The sequence below is a fragment of the Salvelinus fontinalis genome, chromosome 23 (assembly GCF_029448725.1).
Source record: "Salvelinus fontinalis isolate EN_2023a chromosome 23, ASM2944872v1, whole genome shotgun sequence".
NCBI classification, from domain to species: Eukaryota; Metazoa; Chordata; class Actinopteri; order Salmoniformes; family Salmonidae; genus Salvelinus; species Salvelinus fontinalis.
The window spans coordinates 15,603,740-15,623,470 of NC_074687.1; the positions used below are offsets into that span (position 1 = coordinate 15,603,740).

The 19,731-nt window shown below is 43.1% G+C and overlaps 1 protein-coding gene across 8 annotated transcripts in view; it reads right to left on the bottom strand.

Moving 5' to 3' along the window:
* The window catches only part of LOC129820897 (mitogen-activated protein kinase kinase kinase kinase 4-like), a 94,923-nt gene extending 75,812 nt beyond the window's left edge, over positions 1–19,111 (bottom strand). For 3 of the 8 annotated variants that reach the window (XM_055877997.1, XM_055877996.1, XM_055877994.1), the window contains exons 1-2: positions 18,789–19,104; positions 18,427–18,492 (exon numbers count right to left, since the gene is read on the bottom strand). In XM_055877997.1, coding sequence (XP_055733972.1) covers positions 18,427–18,492; positions 18,789–18,845 — 123 coding nt within the window. In that variant the 5' untranslated portion in view covers positions 18,846–19,104. Of the gene's footprint in view, positions 1–18,426; positions 18,493–18,788 lie in introns of all 8 variants that reach the window. The other 5 variants (XM_055877991.1, XM_055877990.1, XM_055877992.1 and 2 more) reach the window with 4 other exon arrangements.
* Between the last annotated feature and the right edge of the window lie 620 nt (positions 19,112–19,731).

Sequence of the window (19,731 nt, forward strand, 5' to 3'; positions counted from 1 at the left end):
GGGGAGGAGGAAAAAAGGGAGAGAAAGGTAGTGAAGGAGAGTGTTTTATGAGTGCATAGATCTTCCATGCATCCAATGCTTACACACACACACACAGAAGAGGGAGGGGGCCACTGTTGCTAGGGCAGACCACACATACACAAGGAATAAGTTAGCCCTAAATATTTCTAAAATTAAAAGCATTGTCTTTGGAACAAAACACTCACTAAACCCTAAACCTCAACTAAATATTGTAATAAATAATGTGGTTGAGATGACTAAACTGCTTGGAGTAACCCTAGATTGTAAACTGTCATGGTCAATACATATTGATACAGTAGTAGTTAAGATGGGGAGAAGTCTGTCTATAATAAAGCGATGCTCTGCCTTCTTAACAACACTAGCAACAAGGCAGGTCCTACAGGCCCTAGTTTTGTCGCACCTTGACTACTGTTCAGTCGTGTGGTCAGGTGCCACAAAAAAGGATTTAGGAAAATTGCAATTGGCTCAGAACAGGGCAGCACGGCTGGCCCTTGGATGTACACAAAGAGCTAATATTAATAATATGCATGTCAATCTCTCCTGGCTGAAAGTGGAGGAGAGATTGACTTCCTCATTACTTTATTTATGAGAGGTATTGACATGTTGAATGCACCGAGCTGTCTGTCGAAACTACTGGCACACAGCTCTGACACCCATGCATACGCCACAAGACATGCCACAAGAGGTCACTTCACAGAGATGGGAGGCACACAGTACTACGTAGAGCCATGACTACACGGAACTCTATTCCACATCAAGTAACTGAAGCAAGCAGTAAAATTAGATTTAAAAAACAGAAAAAAAGCACCTTATGGAACAGCGGGGACTGTGAAGCAACACAAACATTGGCACAGACATACACACACACACACACACACACACACGCAGATTTAATACTGTAGATATGTGGTGTTTTTAAAATTGCATACATTTACTTTATTTTGCTGGACCCCAGGAAGAGTGGGGATCAAAAATAAATAAAAATACTAGAGGTCGACTGATTATGATTTTTCAACGCCGATACCCATAATTGGAAGACCAAAAAAAGGCAATACCGATTAATTGGACGATTTTTATATATATTTGTAATAATGACAATTACAACAATACTGAATGAACAATGAACACTTATTTTAACTTAATATAATACATAAATAACATCTATTTAGTCTCAAATAAATAATGTAACATGTTCAATTTGGTTTAAATATTGCAAAAACACAGTAAAGTGCAATATGTGCCATGTAAAAAAGCTAATGTTTAACTTCTTATGGCTGCAGGGGAAGTATTGAGTAGCTTGGATGAAAGGTGCACAGAAGTTCCCAGAGTAAACGGCTTGCTCCTCAGTCATAGTTGCTAATATATGCATATTATTATTAGTATTGGATAGAAAACACTCTGAAGTTTCTAAAACTGTTTGAATTATGTCTGTAAGTATAACAGAACTCATATGGCAGGCAAAAACCTGAGAAAAAAATCCAAACAGGAAGTGGGAATTCTGAGGCTGGTCGATTTTCAACCAAGATCCCATTGAAATCACAGCGAGATATGGATGAGTTTGCACTTCCTACGGCTTCCACTAGATGTCAACAGTCTGTAGAACCTTGTCTGATGCCTCTACTGTGAAGGGGGGGCCGAATGAGAGGGGAATTAGTCAGGTCTGCCATGACCTGACCATGCTTTCACCATGCGCGTTCACATGAGGGAGCTCTCTTCCATCCTCATCTGAAGTCAATGTAATTCTCCGGTTGGAACGTTATTCAAGATTTATGTTAAAAACATTCTAAAGATTGATTCAATACATCGTTTGACATGTTTCTACGGACTGTTACGGAACTTTTGGACATGCAAATTAATTACTTAAAATTCATACAATGGGATTTTCTGGATTTTTGTTTTAGATTCCGTCTCTCACAGTTGAAGTGTACCTATGATAAAAATTACAGACATCTACATGCTTTGTAAGTAGGAAACCCTGCAAAATCGGCAGTGTATCAAATACTTGATCTCCCCACTGTATATGTATTCTGTAACATGAAGTCCTATGAGTGTCATCTGATGAAGATCAAAGGTTAGTGATTCATTTTATCTCTATTTGTGCTTTTTGTGACTCCTCTCTTTGCCTGGAAAAATGGCAGAATTTTTCTGTGAGTTGGTGGTGATCTAACATAATCGTTTGTGGTGCTTTCGCTGAAAAGCCTATTTGAAATCGGACACTGTGGTGGGATTAACAACAAGTTTATCTTTAAAATGGTGTATAATACTTGTATGTTTAAGGAATTTTAATTATGAGATTTCTGTTGTTTGAATTTTGCGCCCTGCACTTTTACTGGCTGTTGTCATATCGATCCCGTTAACGGGATTGCAGCCATAAGAAGTTTTAAGTTCCTTGCTCAGAACATGAGAACATATGAAAGCTGGTGGTTCAATATTCCCAGTTCTTCAATATTCCCAGTTAAGAAGTTTTAGGTTGTAGTTATTACAGGAATTATGACACGTCAAATATTTCTCTCTATACCATTTGTATTTCATATACCTTTGACTATTGGATGTTCTTATAGGCACTTTAGTATTGCCAGCCTAATCTCGGGAGTTGATAGGCTTGAAGTCATCAAGCATTGCTAAGAGCTGCTGGCAAATGCAGTAAAGTGCTGTTTGAATGAATGCTTACGAGACTGCTGCTGCCTACCACCGCTCAGTCAGACTGCTCTATCAAATATCAAATCATAGACTTCATTATAATATAATAAACACAGAAATATGAGCCTTTGGTTATTAATATGGTCAAATCCGGAAACTATCATTTAAAAAACAAAACGTTTATTCTTTCAGTGAAATACAGAACCGTTCCATATTTTATCGAACGGGTGGCAACCCTAAGTCTAAAAATTGCTGTTACATTGCACAACCTTCAATGTTATGTCATAATTATGTAAAGTTCTGGCAAATTAATTATGGTCACACAGTTCGCAAAGCCAGGTGGCCCAAACTGTTACATATACCCTGACTCTGCTTGCAGTGAATGCAAGAGAAGTGACACAATTTCCCTAGTTAATATAGCCTGCTAACATGAATTTCTTTCAACTAAATATGCAGGTTTAAAAATATATACTTCTGTGTATTGATTTTAAGAAAGACATTGATGATAATGGTTAGGTACATTTGTGCAACGATTGTGCTTTTGTTAAATCATCACCCGTTTGGCGAAGTTGAAGTAGGCTGTGATTCGATGATAAATTAACAGGCACCGATATGATTATATGCAAGGCAGGACAAGCTAGTTAACCTAGTAATATCATCAACCATGTGTAGTTAACTATTGATTATGTGAAGACTAATTTGTTTTTTGTAAGATAAGTTTAATGCTAGCTAGCAACTTACCTTGGCTCCTTGCAGCCACAAGGGCCTTTTGACACTGCACTGCACTCAGGTGGTCAGCCTGCCACGCAGTTTCCTCATGGATTGCAATGTAATCGGCCATAATCTGTGTCCAAAAAGGCCGATTACAGATTGTTATGAAACTTGAAATCGGCCCTAATTAAATCAGCCATGGCGATTAATCGGTCGACCTCTAACAAATACACACACACCAATTATGCACAGAATATTTACTGTAATGCATTACTGTTGTTGAATATCACCTCTGACCCAACCTTAAGCTCTGCAATCATGGGTCTGTTTTTCCCTCATAAGTAAGTGGGATATTGTGTGCGCGCGTGTGTGTGTGTATGGAAAACGTGAACCTGAACTAATGAGCAACATCAGCTGGCACAGTTGGTCATTGAAACAGTTTCTTGTAACGCCTCAACTGTTCAGATCTCTAAAGTGGCCATGTCAAGTACATACAGTACTTCAGAACCAACGAGATAAAACAATGTGACCTTCTCACACGACATCACATGAGGCACCTAACGTATGTGCACACATAATATGGTGACTTGTTGGTCATGCAGAAGGCACTATGTCAGTCTCAGTCTTTTCAGTGAGTCTGCCCTATAAACGTGTGTTACCGGCACCCACGCACACGCAACAGACACCAGTCTCAGCCCCTGAGATGAGTACAGTGCAGAAGTAGTTATTTAGGGCAGGGCACTCACCCTCAGCCTTAACCCACCACTGTCTGCTACTGCATCTGTCTGCCCCCTGGCACATAACTAGTACACAGCACAGCTACCGCTATGTCGGGATGAGAGAAGGAAGGGAGGATGAAAGGGGGAGGGAAATGGGGGATTTAAAATGAAAGAATAAAAGAGAAAGACAATAACAGAGAGAATGAGGGAAGGGTGAAAACTAACAGCCAGCAGGCCAGAAGTCTTGGGACACCTTCAAGGGCATGGCCATTCATTCAATAGAGCTAGGGATTCACCATCAGTGACACACCTCTATCCAATGAAACCCTGGTCCATCTTCTCTCTATTACACCACCCAGAGATCTCTCCTCCCCACCCGTCCTCTGCCAGCTGGTCCTTGAGCACAGGCATTTAAAGACCTGCCTAAACTCCTCTACCTCCCTGTGTCCTCAGGGTACGGCCCTGCTCCACATGAAACTGATAGGGGATGAGCAAGACACCATCTGATGGGCTTACCTGCAGACAGAGAGATGAGGGGGGCAGGTGCTAGCCCTGCTTTCTGTCTGGCCTCTGCCCTGTGGGTTATGTGGTGAGGGCTGAAAGTGTGTTTTTGTTTTTGGGTGAGGGGAGGGGAGGGGAGGTTGGGGGTTGAGTAGTAGTTACAGGCCACTTAGTTAAATGTCAGTTTACACCTGACTTTCACTACACAGAAAATCTATGTTTGGAACTGGAAACAGCAGGTGACCCTTTACACAAAAAAAATAATGTGCACACACACACACTAACCCTCGCTAGAGACAACAGTGCTGCATGACAGAAAGCCAGAGTTTAAATTCAGTGCCATCCTCAGCCCAAACCCAGAGCCAAAACCACGGCAACTCATCGCCATGACAACTATACAACCCCCCCTAACCTACCACCCACTCCCCCTCAATCAATACACCCCCACCACCTGTGCAACTGAGCCGAACTTAGTCGGAACTGCAAGGCTTTTGTGGAGAGAGCAAGGAGGTCTTTGTGAATTCAGTTCAATACCTCAGCAGCACCCTTGTGAAGGGAGTCCCAGTGCTGTATACAAGCTGGCTGGCTGGCAGAGAAGAGAGAGACAGAGGCAAGAGAGAGAGAGGCAGTGCTGTATACAAGCTGGCTGGTGGAGAGGAGAGGAGAGAGACAAGAGCGAAAGGTGAGAGGAGAGAGGCAGTGCTGGCGTGTAGAACACCTTGCTAATGTGTCTCAGTTAAGAGCACAGAGTTGGTACAGACAAAGGAGAGAAGAGGAGGAGGAAGGGCAAGAGAGGCTGCCCTTCTCCTGCCAACATGCCCACGGCTGCATCCACAACTACTGCCTACGATGAGACGAGGCTTTCACTATCCGCCTCCACTTCCACTGTAGCAAACATGTTGGTTGTCTATATCCGTGTGCTACTCTGTGTATTCAAATCATTTAAATGTGCATTTGTAGGTCCTATCTGTATAAGTGTTTGTGTGGGAGAGAGTGTGTGTGTGTGTGTCTGTGTTTGAGAGAGAGCAAGTCAGTCTCTCCAAACAAGCATGTGTGTACAGTCAGTGCATGCGAGAGAGTGTCAATATTCAACTCTGTGAATCTGCATCAGAGTGTGTGGGAGTATGTATGTGTTAGATAGACTATGAGGATGTATCTTTGTGTGTATATGTGCGTTTGAAGCCCCCGTTCTCTCGGGTGTTTAGAGAGTCTGCCCAGCTACAGGAGGAAGTGCTCTGGTACTCTGCTCAAATCACAGGCATTGGTTCTAGTCAGGTGACCTGGGCAGCGCTCAAGTATTGTGAATCAGATGAAAACAAACTTAACGAGGCCCACAGTCATTCCGTCAGTCAGTCAAACCGTTCAGTCCAACCAGCTGCCTGGCCCTGACTGTGGAGAAGGGTCTGAAAGGAAAGAGGCTGTCCTCAATAAAGAAAAACAGCCATTATAAGAATCAAGGACAGATGGAGATCGCATGGAAGTATGTTAAAGTGTGTGTGTGTGTGTGTGTGTGTGTGTGTGTGTGTGTGTGTGTGTGTGTGTGTGTGTGTGTGTGTGTGTGTGGTGGGTGGGAGGGAGGGTTATGTGAAGGACAACTTCTAAATAAAATATAAATTAAACTTTGTATTTACAAATAAACTGATAAAATGGATCAGTTTGTGTCAGTGTAAGTTCAACAAAATGGAAGACAATAGGGGCATGGTCAGAAATGTGTTTCCAGGAGATACAACTTTTATGTAATCCATCACGATTCTCTTTCAGGTAAATACAAAATGCCATTAAAACAAACCAAAGCACTTGTGGGGTGAAACACTACAGCAGTGTTTCCCGTATGATTTTTCAGCAGTGGTGTCAAGTCACCACTGCTAAATTAATATAGGGGAAACGAATACAGCCTTATTCACAACACAATCTCAATACTGAGAGTTGGACTATATACCATGGACACCTGTTGTTTTTAGTCTTCTTTTTTTATTCAAGTTCCACTACATTCCCCAATATCTCCCTAAATCCTTGTGCCCACATAGACCAGACAGACTGCATCAGCCTCTAACCCCCCTCCTTTATCCCCTATACCCAGTCCAGATGGCAAATCGCCACCCATACAGTAGAATGCTAAACCCTAAAACCTCAGACAATGCAGAACTGACATTAACCCCACACAAGAAAATGAGTTACACTTCCAAGACCTAGAACCTGAGGATATATATCCAAGAGCTAGAACCTGAGGATATATATCCAAGACCTAGATCCTGAGGATATATATCCAAGAGCTACATCCTGAGGATATATATCCAAGAGCTAGATCCTGAGGATATATATCCAAGAGCTAGATCCTGAGAATATATATCCAAGAGCTAGATCCTGAGGATATATATATCCAAGAGCTAGATCCTGAGGATATATATATCCAAGAGCTAGATCCTGAGGATATATATCCAAGAGCTAGATCCTGAGAATATATATCCAAGAGCTAGTGCATGTCATGCAGCCAGCAGCCACAGGACAATGTCTCTCATCCTAAAAGTGCTAGTATCACCATTCATCGGACTGTGATTGATTGACAACACTAATGGACCGAATACATAGGCCAGCCATACTATCTCCTTGTGTCTAAACCCACCTCAGCTGCCCGGCCCGAGCCCGACGGGCCCCAACATTATACATCGGGTTAGGGCAGGGTAAGGCTTATTTTTTTCTTCAGTAACTAGGGTACGGGCAGGGCTCGGGTATCACTAAATTGATCATTAACATTTTGAAGCTGAGCCGTTTACTTGTGCTCTGCTGCGCTGTACAGTCATATCTGACTAAGATCATAAAATGTTGTTAGAAGTGCTTTGACCTTGTCAAATATAAGACAGGAGAGGTTATTACACAGAAAATAATAATGTTCCTTGAGTTTGGTCAGAGTGACGAAAATGAGCTAACAGCTAACTGCTGTCTAATGTCTCATCATTAAGCAGGGCAGCCGAGAAGCCCAAGCGGAGCCGTTGCTATGTCGCCATGAGCAGAGCGCATGCAGAGCGAGCAGAGTGCATGCAGAGTGAAGGAGAGACAGATAGGAGCAGCTAATGGATTTACTAACAAGGAAGTTATTTTGGGTTTCGGGCAGGGTTGGGGCCTTCAATTTGGCAGAAGCAATCGGGCCTGGGTAGGGTAGGGCCTGAACGTCACGGACATGGCTAGGGCTCGGGCTTAAAATTCATGCCCGAGCTGGGCTCTAAGGCAGAGGGTAGCCCCGTGGGATTTCTCCAGAGCTTCTGTCTTTCTGCTACACATGGAGCTGATAGCAGCCGGCCGGCCACGGCGGCCATTTTGGTGTGGGACAGAGGCCTTATCAGTCAGGAGGAGGTCAGAGATAGATAGCAGAATGAAGGAGGAGTTGTCTGTGAGGCCAGATAGTGCCAGGCTCTCTAGGTCTAACAGACCACTATTAAGAATCAATCTAGCCTGGTCTCAGAGAGAGGGAGAGAGATAGAGAGGGAGGAAGAAAGAAAGAGAGATGGAGAGACATCTGACTTAGCTAAAGCCTACCACCCCACATAGACATGAGTGGTGTGTCACACGGGAGGCCTATCAAGACACATCGAACACACATGACACGATGAACTGACAGTGACATGGGTTCCCTTGGATGTATGTGCGTGCCTGTTTAGACCTATGACTCAACGCATACTTAGCCATCCACTGGTCTCCTTCCTATGGACTCCTGCAGGCTTCATGTCTAGCTAATCCTCTCTAGGATAGAGCTGCAGCCTCATTTTTAAAGACACAATGTTAATTATGTGAAGAAACTATCCAGTGAACTGTCCTCACAGAGGAAATGGTGTTCACAGAAACACACTGGAAAAGATCAGTACTGTTCCTGTCTCTGGGAGCTAGAACAGCACTCTATCTACCTCATTTTGAGAACGTATTATTCAATTGCGCGCTCTATTACAGAACATTAACATACTAAGTGCTTTGTGTAACAATCTGTCTCCTCACCCACAGAGAACAGGGGACATAAAGATGCTTATGGTTTGGAAATGAATTACATTGAAGGCGATCAGGACAAACAAGCAGCTAGTGCTTGAGAAAATTCTATTTTGTTGGAGGCACGCGAGCGAACATCAATGCTTGGCCCTTATTGATCACGTCTCAACTCGCCTCACTGCATCTTCATAATCCTATCATGACCTTTATATGGGGGAGTGGGTGGGCATGGTGCATGGTGCATGGAGGGGCAGGGGGGGTGAGGGGAGGGGTCACTAGCTAGTAAGCCAGGAGGTCTAGCTGGGTAGATGGAAGGACCAAAGCCATCTTAATAATCAGGGGGACAAGTTAAAAGAGGGAGGGGTAAAAGGACAAGATGGGGGTAAGATCTAAATTAGGGGGTAAAAGGCCCACAAGCTGCTCATTAAATGTGGCTATGAATGGGGCGAGATAATGGGCCGGCCAGCCAGCCAGGCAGCTGACCTGAGGGCAGTCAATGCTGGGCCAAAGGCCAGGCCACAGTCTATAAAATGAAACTAGACTGCAAGTGTGTGTTACTGGATGGACTGAAAGCCCTCCTTACCAAGTAGCTCCCCAGAACCTTGCCTATTCTCTTCCGCATCTTCTGTCTGTCTCCATTTATTTATCTCCCTCTTTCTCGGCATGTGGCGTCACCTGCTGTGGGATTACTGCAGCCATAATGCCCACCATCCCTTCCCCCATCTTCCTCACTGAGTCATGTGACCTGGGCTGTGAAGTAGGCTAGATTTGCTCAGTGACCACAAACCAATGACCTTCCACTCAACCTCTCCCATTTAACCTCATTGTCCCTCTCCCTCTCCATTCCTGTTCTCCCGTCTTTACTTTCTTTTTTACTTCGTCTTCCCCCTTTCCTCCCTTCTCTACCCCCGTACCCTTTCTACATTCTCATAGACACTACCCAGGCCTTGCATTCCACAGTCAGGGATGGTCCACTACTGCCAGAGCGGAGGGAGAGAAGAGAGGTAGACCACTGTGTGTTTACAGCTTTTTCCACCTTTCACAGCAGGCTGTCAGGGGGCTAGGCAGTAGGCAGAGCCTCTGTGCTTGGGTGGGCTGGCTCTGGGAAGGAAAGGAGAACAGCAGTCCCTCTATTAAACTCTTGTTTAGTGCGAGTCGAGCCAGTGGTTCAGTATGCAGTAGCAGTGACTTAATCTGGGTAGAAAGCCGGTATGTTCATGAAGGACCTACACCTGAGCAGGTAATAGGGGGGAAACTATGTGTTAACCACAAACAGTGAGTAAATTAGGTTGTAGCTAACAACATTGACTGGTGAACACTAGATTACTGTGAGAAGGGGCAAGCCAGTGTTTAATTGACACTTTCGCTCACTGTTTTTTTAAAGGCACCACCAGGGATGATGGTTTGAATCAGCAGAGGGGGGAAATTAATCAGGTTAAAATCAGGCCTTCCTTCTTGCCAGGTTTATAGTACCTTTAGCCTTAGACTGCTTTAAGGGAGTGCAGGCACCCACTACAAACTACATGGACAAGAGTCTGTAGTTGGTACTGCACCGTATCACACCTCCCACCATGGACCATTAACCCTGTTCCTCCAGTTCCTAGTCCTAGCTCACTTTCTCCCTCATCAACCTTATCTATCATCTCTTGTAGACCTAGGGGAGGTGGAGGAGGAGGAGGTGGAGGGTCAGGAGAGGGTGAGATCTCTAAAGCTGACAGCTTCTGCGGAGCCAAGCCAACATCCCCCTGGCCCATCTGTAAAGTGATCCAACGCCGTCTCTGCCAGTATTTCCTCTGTGATGTACAGTACTGCTGCCCGACCCCAACAAAAGCCCTTGGTCCCGGAGAGAAGGCGGAGAAAAAAAAGAAGCCACAGTTCAATTAGAAAGCTCAGCCAATCACGCCTAAGTGCTTCAAATGAATGGAAAAGATGAAGACTGACACAGAACCTTCCTTCCGCAATGATCCAAAAATGTGAACTGGAGTTTTCCATTGTAAACGTAATGATAACTACGGGATATGATCTTGAGGTGCAGCCATAAACGGATGCGTTATGCATAGGTGTGGGTGAGGCACATACATGTAAGTATGTGCATAGCAAATTCAAGAATCTCTGATGATGCATACAATCATCTACACATAAATTGGACTCATTTGATGTCTTTCTCTGTGTCCAAAATCGAAACTCAGAATGACAATGAATCAGACAGTGTGGAGAACTACCTTGTGGTATACACTGTGGCGGGCCAAGCAACCTACTTCTCATCATTACATGGATGACTTCCACCATTTTGCTACTTCCTCACGTCTGACTAACATCCAACATCCTCTACAGCAAAGATGACAATGACCAAGTTCCTTAAAAATAACCATGTCAGACTAACTAGAATTAACTGAACTGTTGATCAATAATGGATTATAATGGAGACATTCAAATGCTGCCAACCCATTATAGTTGTAGAATGGACTAGACCAGCCTTTCTTAAAGTCTGGGTCGCGACCCAAACCTGTTAAATGGTTGGTCGCGATGTGTCAGGGTAAATTTATAATTATTTCATTAATTACTGGAATTGATTTTGGCCAAGTACAACTGCATTCTCTGTTCAGTGCACTCTCTGCTTAGCAGCGGTGTCTCGGCTCAGTTTGGCAGCGGTGTCTCGGCTCAGTTTGGCAGCGGTGTCTCGGCTCAGTTTGGCAGCGGTGTCTCGGCTCAGTTTGGCAGCGGTGTCTCGGCTCAGTTTGGCAGCGGTGTCTCGGCTCAGTTTGGCAGCTGCGCGAGTGGGTGGAAGATGCCCGTGTGCTTCACGGTTTACCAGATCTTTTTTGGCAGAGGATCACTCTGCGACCCACACACTGCAGTGCTGTTGTTCAGCAGCAGATGAAGCGCTTTCAGCCACTGGCTTATCATTCCCACTCGCCATCACTAACCGCCATCATCAAATTGACGCAAACTAGCCAGTTCTGACTGAGCTCAATTGTCATGAAACGCAAATACAGCAATGAGTTTCTCTCTCTTGGTTTAATACAAACGTTGATAAATAACAAGGAGCGCCAACAATGTGTTTTGTGCAGGGAAGTGAGTCTCTCAAAACGAACAAATAAAAAATGACAGGTCCTGACCAAACATCCACAGTATGATGGTAAACCCAGGGAGTTCTTTCAGAACAGGGCAGAATGCTTCAGGAAACAGTGCTTCGACAGTGGAAAAGTAAGTCAGCTAGCAAGGCATTATAGTCATTTTATAACAGGTGATGATAAGCAGAAATAAGGGAGTATACTATCTCTCATAGTAGTCAATGTGAGTTTCTCTTTCAAACAATCCCCTTCTACACAGCTAATAGCTAGCTAGCTAACGTTAGCCAAAGCAAGCTATCTAGCTACTGATAGTGCTACCCTAAGTAACAACACAGATGAAGATGAAAAAAATAAAAACTGTTGCTGTTAAAATACAAGTAATCATTTTTATTCTGAACTGGAATAGATTGATTGACGCAAGATGCTTTTTGAGGCAAACACACTCACACACCTCTGGGTTGCTCATCTACAGCAGGTTGCTGTCTCCTGCCTGGCTGAGAAAGCAGTAGATGTTCTGATACAGTTTGGCTTCACATACCTATGTGAGTCAGGGTTCTCAACTCTGGCATACTTAAGAAACTGTAACGGCTCTCGTCCTCTTCTTCCTCTGAAGAGGTGTAACAAGGATCGGACCAATTTGCAGCGTGGTAAGTGCTCATGATGATTTATTAAAAACGAACTGAACACTGAAATATAAAAACAATAAATGATGTGCAGAAAACCGAAACAGTACCGTGTGGTGAAAAACACTAACACGGAAACAAACACCCACAAACCAACAGTGAAAACAGGCAACCTAAATATGGCTCCCAATCAGAGACAATGCAAAACACCTGCCTCTGATTGAGAACCATATCAGGCTAAATGAACAAACCTAAACATAGAAACAAATAACATAGACTGCCCACCCCAACTCACGCACTGACCATACTAAATAAAGACAAAACAAGGGAAAATAAAGGTCAGAACGTGACAGAAACAAGTAATGCAACAGACTCAATGCTGAACATGACCTCAGGGTTACACTGTCAAAAACTGAGCCCAGAATAGACCTGCTTGTTGAAAACTTCCACCAGTCACACACCTCTCATTAGGACTGTGTGTTTTCTGGTCTACATCTGTGTGATGTGATCAATCAGTTTATTCCAGTTCAGATTTTAAATTATTTATTGTATTTTAACAGCAACAGTTCCAACCTAGACAAATATGTAAGAGTGTTTTTAATGGGGAAAGAAACATGAGTAGCTATTTATATGGGTATTTAATTGAATTGTTATGTTGCATTTGTTAATGGGCATAAGGGCAATGAAATGTACCGATATTACGTATAGTTGCGTGTTTTGTAAGCTTGGGTCCCAGGAAAACATAGAATTTCTCATTTGGGTCCCAGGCTGAAAAAGTTTAAGAACCCCTGGACTAGATGGTTATTATGAGGAGTTATAATTGGGTTAAACCATTTACCCACACGGGGGAATGCCAGATTTCCTTGCTGACTGTTGGCAGTGTGGGTAGGATGTTTTTAGGACCAGATAGTGTGAGACATGCATGCTGTTTTTCCATTACAACTCCTGCAGGGACTTACCCTCAAAACAAAAGCACCTTTGATTAAGGGATGTCTCTTTCTCTCCCTCTCCCTCTTACCATCAGAACAGCTGCAGTCCACACAGCTACAAAGGCACACAGCTGCCATTGGCTAGTCTGAGTATGATGGCCAATCAAAATGGGTTGTGGATCGAATATACACATGCAGATCCTAACACAAACACACAGCCATAGATCAAAACATGTGCAAACTCCAAACACACACACCTAGCCACTAAATGAATGTGGTTCATGGAAGAAAAGCTTGGTTTATTCCTGCCAAACTTGCAGCAAGTGAGATGATTCACTAAGACCTAAGGAAGTTAAACTCCAAAAGTCAAGGCCAATTTGTGTTACAGAGCATTTCTAAACGGCCTGGCTCCCAGTTAATGACATGGTCTCACTACTGCCATGCCCGCCCTGCGCTAGAGCAAAATTACGCTTTTTAAACCCCCAAAGCATATAGACTTATTCTTCATGCTGTGTTGTTTCCAGAGACACACACCAATACCAGGGGAACTCAGAACAGTTTATTCAGTCTATGGCCTCTACTAGCTCACCAAGACGTGCATAGGCAGTCTTCAAAGTGTGCATTGCATAGTAGTAAAACACACACACAGGAATGATTAGGCTTTATCCATCGGCAGCCTTAAGGGCCTTCACGACATTGGCAGACAAGTCAATATGATTTGACTCTCCACCCGGCTATATATAGTAAACACATGTATAGCCTATGCATCCTCGAATGCAAATTGTTTGTGCCACTCCCCAGAGCTAACATGCTGACCAGACCGAAATCGCGCTAATTTTGATTTTGTCCACCCACACCAGACACAATCAGGACACACAGTTTGAAATATCAAAACAAACTCTGAGCCAACTATCTTAATTTGGGGACAGGTCGAAAAGCATTCAACATTTCCTTGGGTCCTTGGTTTCAACATCACCAACAAACTAACATGGTCCAAGCACACCAAGACAGTCATGAAGAGAGCATGACAAAATCTATACCTCAGGAGACTGAAAAGATTTGGCATGGGTCCTCAGATCCTCAAAAGGTTCTACAGCTGCACCATCGAGAGCATCCTGACTGGTTGCATCACTGTCTAGTATGGCAACTGCTCGGCCTCCGACCGCAAGGCACTACAGAGGGTAGTGCGAACGGTCCAGTACATCAATGCGGCCAAGCTTCCTGCAATCCAGGACCTCTACACCAGGCGGTGGCAGGAGAAGGCCTGAAAAATTGTCAAAGACTCCAGCCACCATAGTCATAGACTGCTCTCTCTGCTACTGCACAGCAAGCGGTACATGAGAGCCAAGTCTAGGTCCAAGAGGTTCTAAACAGCTTCTAACCCCAAGCCATAAGACTCCTGAACACCTAATCAAATGGCTACCCAGACTATTTGCATTGCCCCCCCCCCCACCCCACCCCCACACCCTCTTTTACATCGCTGCTACTCTCTGTTGTTATCATCTATGCATAGTCACTTTAATAACTCTACCTACATGTACATATTACCTCAACTTATCGGTGGCCCCACACATTGACTCTGTACCGGTACCCCCCCTGTATATAGTCTCGCTATTGTTATTTTACTGCTGATCTTTAACTACTTGTTACTTTTATTTGTTATTCTTATCTGTATTTTTTTTTACTGCATTGTTGGCTAGGGGCTCGTAAGTAAGCATTTCACTGTAAGGTCTATCTATACCTGTTGTATTTGGAGCATGTGACTAATAAAATATTATTTGGTTTTGATTTATGGCAATTTAGCTAGCTAGCTTGCTGTTGCTAGCTAATTTGTCCTGGGATATAAACATTGGGTTGTAATTTTACCTGAAATGCACAAGGTCCTTTACTCCAACAATTAATCCACAGATAAAAGGGTAAACCGAGTTTGTTTCTAGTAATCTCTCCTCCTCCACGCTTCTTCTTCTTCGGACATTATATGGTAATTGGCAACCAACATAAAGCTGCATTACCACTACCAATTGGACTGGAGTGTCACGATCCTCTTCCTGGAAATGACTGGACCAAAGCGCAGCGTGGTACGTGTTCATGATATTTTATTAAATCAGAACACTTGAACAAAAATAACAACGAGAAAAACGAACAGTTCTGTAAGGTAACTAAACTATACAGAAAACAACTACCCAGAAACATAGGTGGGTAAAAGGCTGCCTAAGTATGATTCCCAATCAGAGACAACGATAGACAGCTGCCTCTGATTGAGAACCATACCCGGCCAAACACAAAGAAATAGAAAATATAGAAAAAGAGACTAGAATGCCCACCCTAGTCACACCCTGGCCTAACCAAAATAGAGAATAAAAGCCTCTCTATGGCCAGGGCGTGACATGGAGTGTGAACATTAGTTCGTCTTTCACCCACATATATGCTCCTAAAAACCAATGAGGAGATGGGAGAGGCGGGACTTGCAGCGCGTCAAGCGTTAGAGACAAGTTCTATTTTAGTGCCTGGCTACGCAGACGCTTGTTGAGCACTGTAGGTGCAATGCCTGAATAACATGTATGTGTACATTTAAATTACAACTCTCGCACACGTGACGTGAGAGGTGTAGTCAGCATGTAAGAAGACATTGTAGCTAGCTACTTATGGTGAAATGATTTCATATAAAACCAAGATCATTCAGTGAAGGATACCATCTGCTCTAAAGAGAAAATGGCTGCTACAGAATGTATGTTTTCAGATTTCTGTACAGAGAATAGTGCTACTGTCCCTAAAAGGAAGACTTCCTGTCAGCACACACCCAAATGCAAAGTGGATGATTTTAGACAGAAGGGTCATTCCATATGATTTCAATCACCTTCTGATTTCACCCCTTTTGATTTGAATGAAGCCTTCCATACATGTTTGCCCATGGTAGAAGTGGTCAGAAAGTGACTTTTTGGAGATAGAGGTGCTCAAAGTTGACCCATTTGGCATACCCCACCCTTCATCACTAAAAAAGATAATCGCTTCAGCTTGATATAATTTTAAAGCTTCTAAACAGGGTTGTCAAACTGCTTCATGATTTAGTTGAGAAAAAAGTGTTACATTTTTTTACAAAATTTAAGCATTAAAGTAAATGATCTAAATACGAGTCATCTCACCTAAATATGAAAAAATGATGTTCAAATATGTTGTAGCTTAAACCCTATTTACATGATCTGAGGTGTTTGTTGTGCCTGCATACGCTTGAAGAAAGAAAAGATGGTGGCCAAACATGTATGAAAGGTTTCATTCAAATCAAAAGGGGTGAGGTCAGAAAGTGATTGAAATCATTTGGAATGACCCAGAATCAAGATAATGACACTACAGAAAACTCATGGTTGCATCTTGATCTTGATGTTGACCTTCTGCGGAAGGAGCGGTCTGTATCTCCACTCTCAATGTCCTCTGGTATGATTATTACATGTTTTTTATCATACCCTGCTGCTGAACAGTTATGTAGGGCTGATGGAGGTCTGCTTTGATCACTGTGTGTGAATAACAAACCCCACCAAGGGACCAGGGGATATTGACTCAGTCCTTTACTAGGCCCCTGACTGTGATCTGCAATGAATCAGGCCTGGTCAGCCCAGTCATGGTATACAGTAGGGTATAGTGTACATTATTATGAATCCATGTTGGAGTGTTTCCATTAATTAATGAATAAATAAAACACTATTTATTTTATTTAACCTTTATTTAACTAGGCAAGTCAGTTAACAACAAATTCTTATTTACAATGAAGGCCTACACTGGCCAAACCCGGTCAACGCTGGGCCAATTGTGCGCCACCCTATGGGACTCCCAATCACGGCCGGTTGTGATATAGCCTGGACTCGAACCAGGGTCTGTAGTATTTGTATTTATTATCAGCTACTCTTCCTGGGGTCCGGCAAAACTAAGGCAGTTATACATGTTTTTATTTTATTACAATACATTCATTACAGAACTCACAACACACTAAGTGTGTGCCCTCAGGCCCATATTCCACTACCACATATCTACAAGGCAAAATACATGTGTGCGTGTGTATAGTGCGTATGTTATCATGCGTTTGTATGCATGTGTCTGTGCCTATGTAGTGACGACTCTAGCACTGAGATGCAGTGCCTTAGACCGTGCCACTCGGAAGAGGGCTCAATTGTCCAAATGTTCATTTAACAGATTATTTGATACGGATCAAATGCATATTTTAAATGCTTTTATATATTTGAAAGAATTTTACATATGTAAATATTAATATAAGAAAATTAATATGGTACAATTGATTTGGCTTTGAGTTTGCACTTTTGGGACTATCCCATTGCATAGACTGCCAGGCAAGCTAAATCAAGTGAGGATCAAATTGGCCATTCAAAAGTTTTTAAGCAATACATTTGACCAAGGTCTGATCATTTTCCATCGGCATCCATTTGTGGCCAATAAATCAGATGACAACAGGTCTGGACATATTCTCCCAATCTCCCTTCCGTTCTACCAGATAACAGCAGCTTCAAAACAACAGGATGTGATGTAGCCTAGGTAGGCTGCTCTATCCACTCCGGTGAGACGTGATGGCTGTAGCTAGATACTATCGGTACAATTGTACATGTTGTCATATAGCTGACGCTCTTATCCAGAATGACTTACAGTAAGTGGTGAGTGCATACATTCTAATATTTTTTATTCGTACTGGTCCACCGTGGGAATCGAACCCACAACCCTGTCCATGGTCTACCAACTGGGCTACACGGGTCAATCGCTTCCACATCGAATCCCATACTTTGCTAATCGACTGTAAGTGGCATGTCAATAGCTCAACACTGCATTGGATCTGAATACAGTATGCGCAACGGTGCACACCCAGTAGCGCACGGGAAGAAGTCGGTCAGGCGCCTATGATAAGGATCGCCAGACAAATTAGAGCTGGTTTGGCTTGTTAAATCTGATGGGTTGCAGTTAGTTAGTCCTAACACAATAAAACACACAACAAAATTGTAAAGAAAAGGAAATGCACATGTCTAAATCTTTAGTCTATACCTTACATCTCAGCGCAGTAATAATCCAGTGCGGACCAGTGCGGTCCAACCGTCTATAGGCTATTTGCCACTTCTCTCAAACTGGGAAAAAAAATACATGTTTGCGCTTACAGTTTCCGCCTATTTTCGGTGGCCTCTGACAGCCTACAGTAGGCTATATATTGCCTATATGGAATTGGGAAACGCAAACAAACCTTGTATACTTGTCCATACGTGCCATTGCCGACCACTTCCACCAGTTCGAAAATACCAGCTGGGTCCTGTAAAATGAAATTAACAAATGGTTAACATTTACCAAATAACTTTGAAAGATGGGTGGTTTTCATAGTATCATGGCCAACGTTACAACTCGTTCAATTAGGCAGTAGCGCCAGATTTGCCTCACATGCCAGTGCATTGCCAACAAAGGAAAAATAGGAATTTATCCCCCTATCCTACCAAGAACAACACATCCCATTTGTAACACATTTTACCCTGGTTTAGCCCATGGTTGCGTCAATAAATGGATTTGGGCAGCAAACAATGTACATCCTCAGATAAGATGTATTGCACTCACCCGCAAAGAGGCAAGGTCTATGTCAACTAGACTTTTAGCTGGAGACTCGTTCGCCATTTTTCAATAATAAATAGAAATTGCAAAGTCTATTTTATTCCCTTCAAGTTGATTGTGTATATGCAATGTCGAATCTCATTATTGGAAGTGATCCCTTATTCCTTGTTAATGTAATTTCGATCCAAAGCGGGTTGTTCTTTGTACTCCCGTCGTTGTCGAGCCTACGCTGTTACTCCATATTGAGCTACCGCGGCTGGCAGTACTGCTTGCTTTCTCTATTCTCCCCCTGCCTCCCTCTCTTGTTGTCGCTCTCTCACTCACTCCCCTGTAAAGCATCACCAACAGAGGAAGCTGAATCGGTCAGGGCCTGAGTGAGGGCAGTAGAGAGATAGAGGGAGCCGCTGCTCCCCCTATCCCCAACAGAAATTAATCCAAACGTGCTGAATTTATGTGCCATGCTGATTAGCTCACAATAATGTATTTTTAAGCTTTTTTTTGTAGTCTTCATAAAACGACATCAATTTACATTTTAGCAGACGTTTTAACCAGAGCGATTTACAGGAGCAATTGGGGTTATGTGCCTTGCTCAGGGGCACATTACCAGATTGTTCACCTAGTCGGCTTGGGGATTCAAACCAGCTACCTTTTTCGGTTACTGGCCAAACACACTTAACTGCTAGGCTACCTGCCATCCATGCATATAGCCAACCTAAATTACGTCTAAACTAGGTATGAACAATAATTATATACACAACATGCAACAACTTCAAAGATTTTACCAAGTTAAAGTTCATATAAGGAAATCAGTCAATTGAAATAAATAAATTAGTCCTTAATCTAAAGATTTCACATGACTGGGAATACAGATATGCATTTGGTGGTCACAGATACCTTAAAAAAGGTAGGGACATGGATCAGAAAACCAGTCAGTATCTGGTGAGACTAT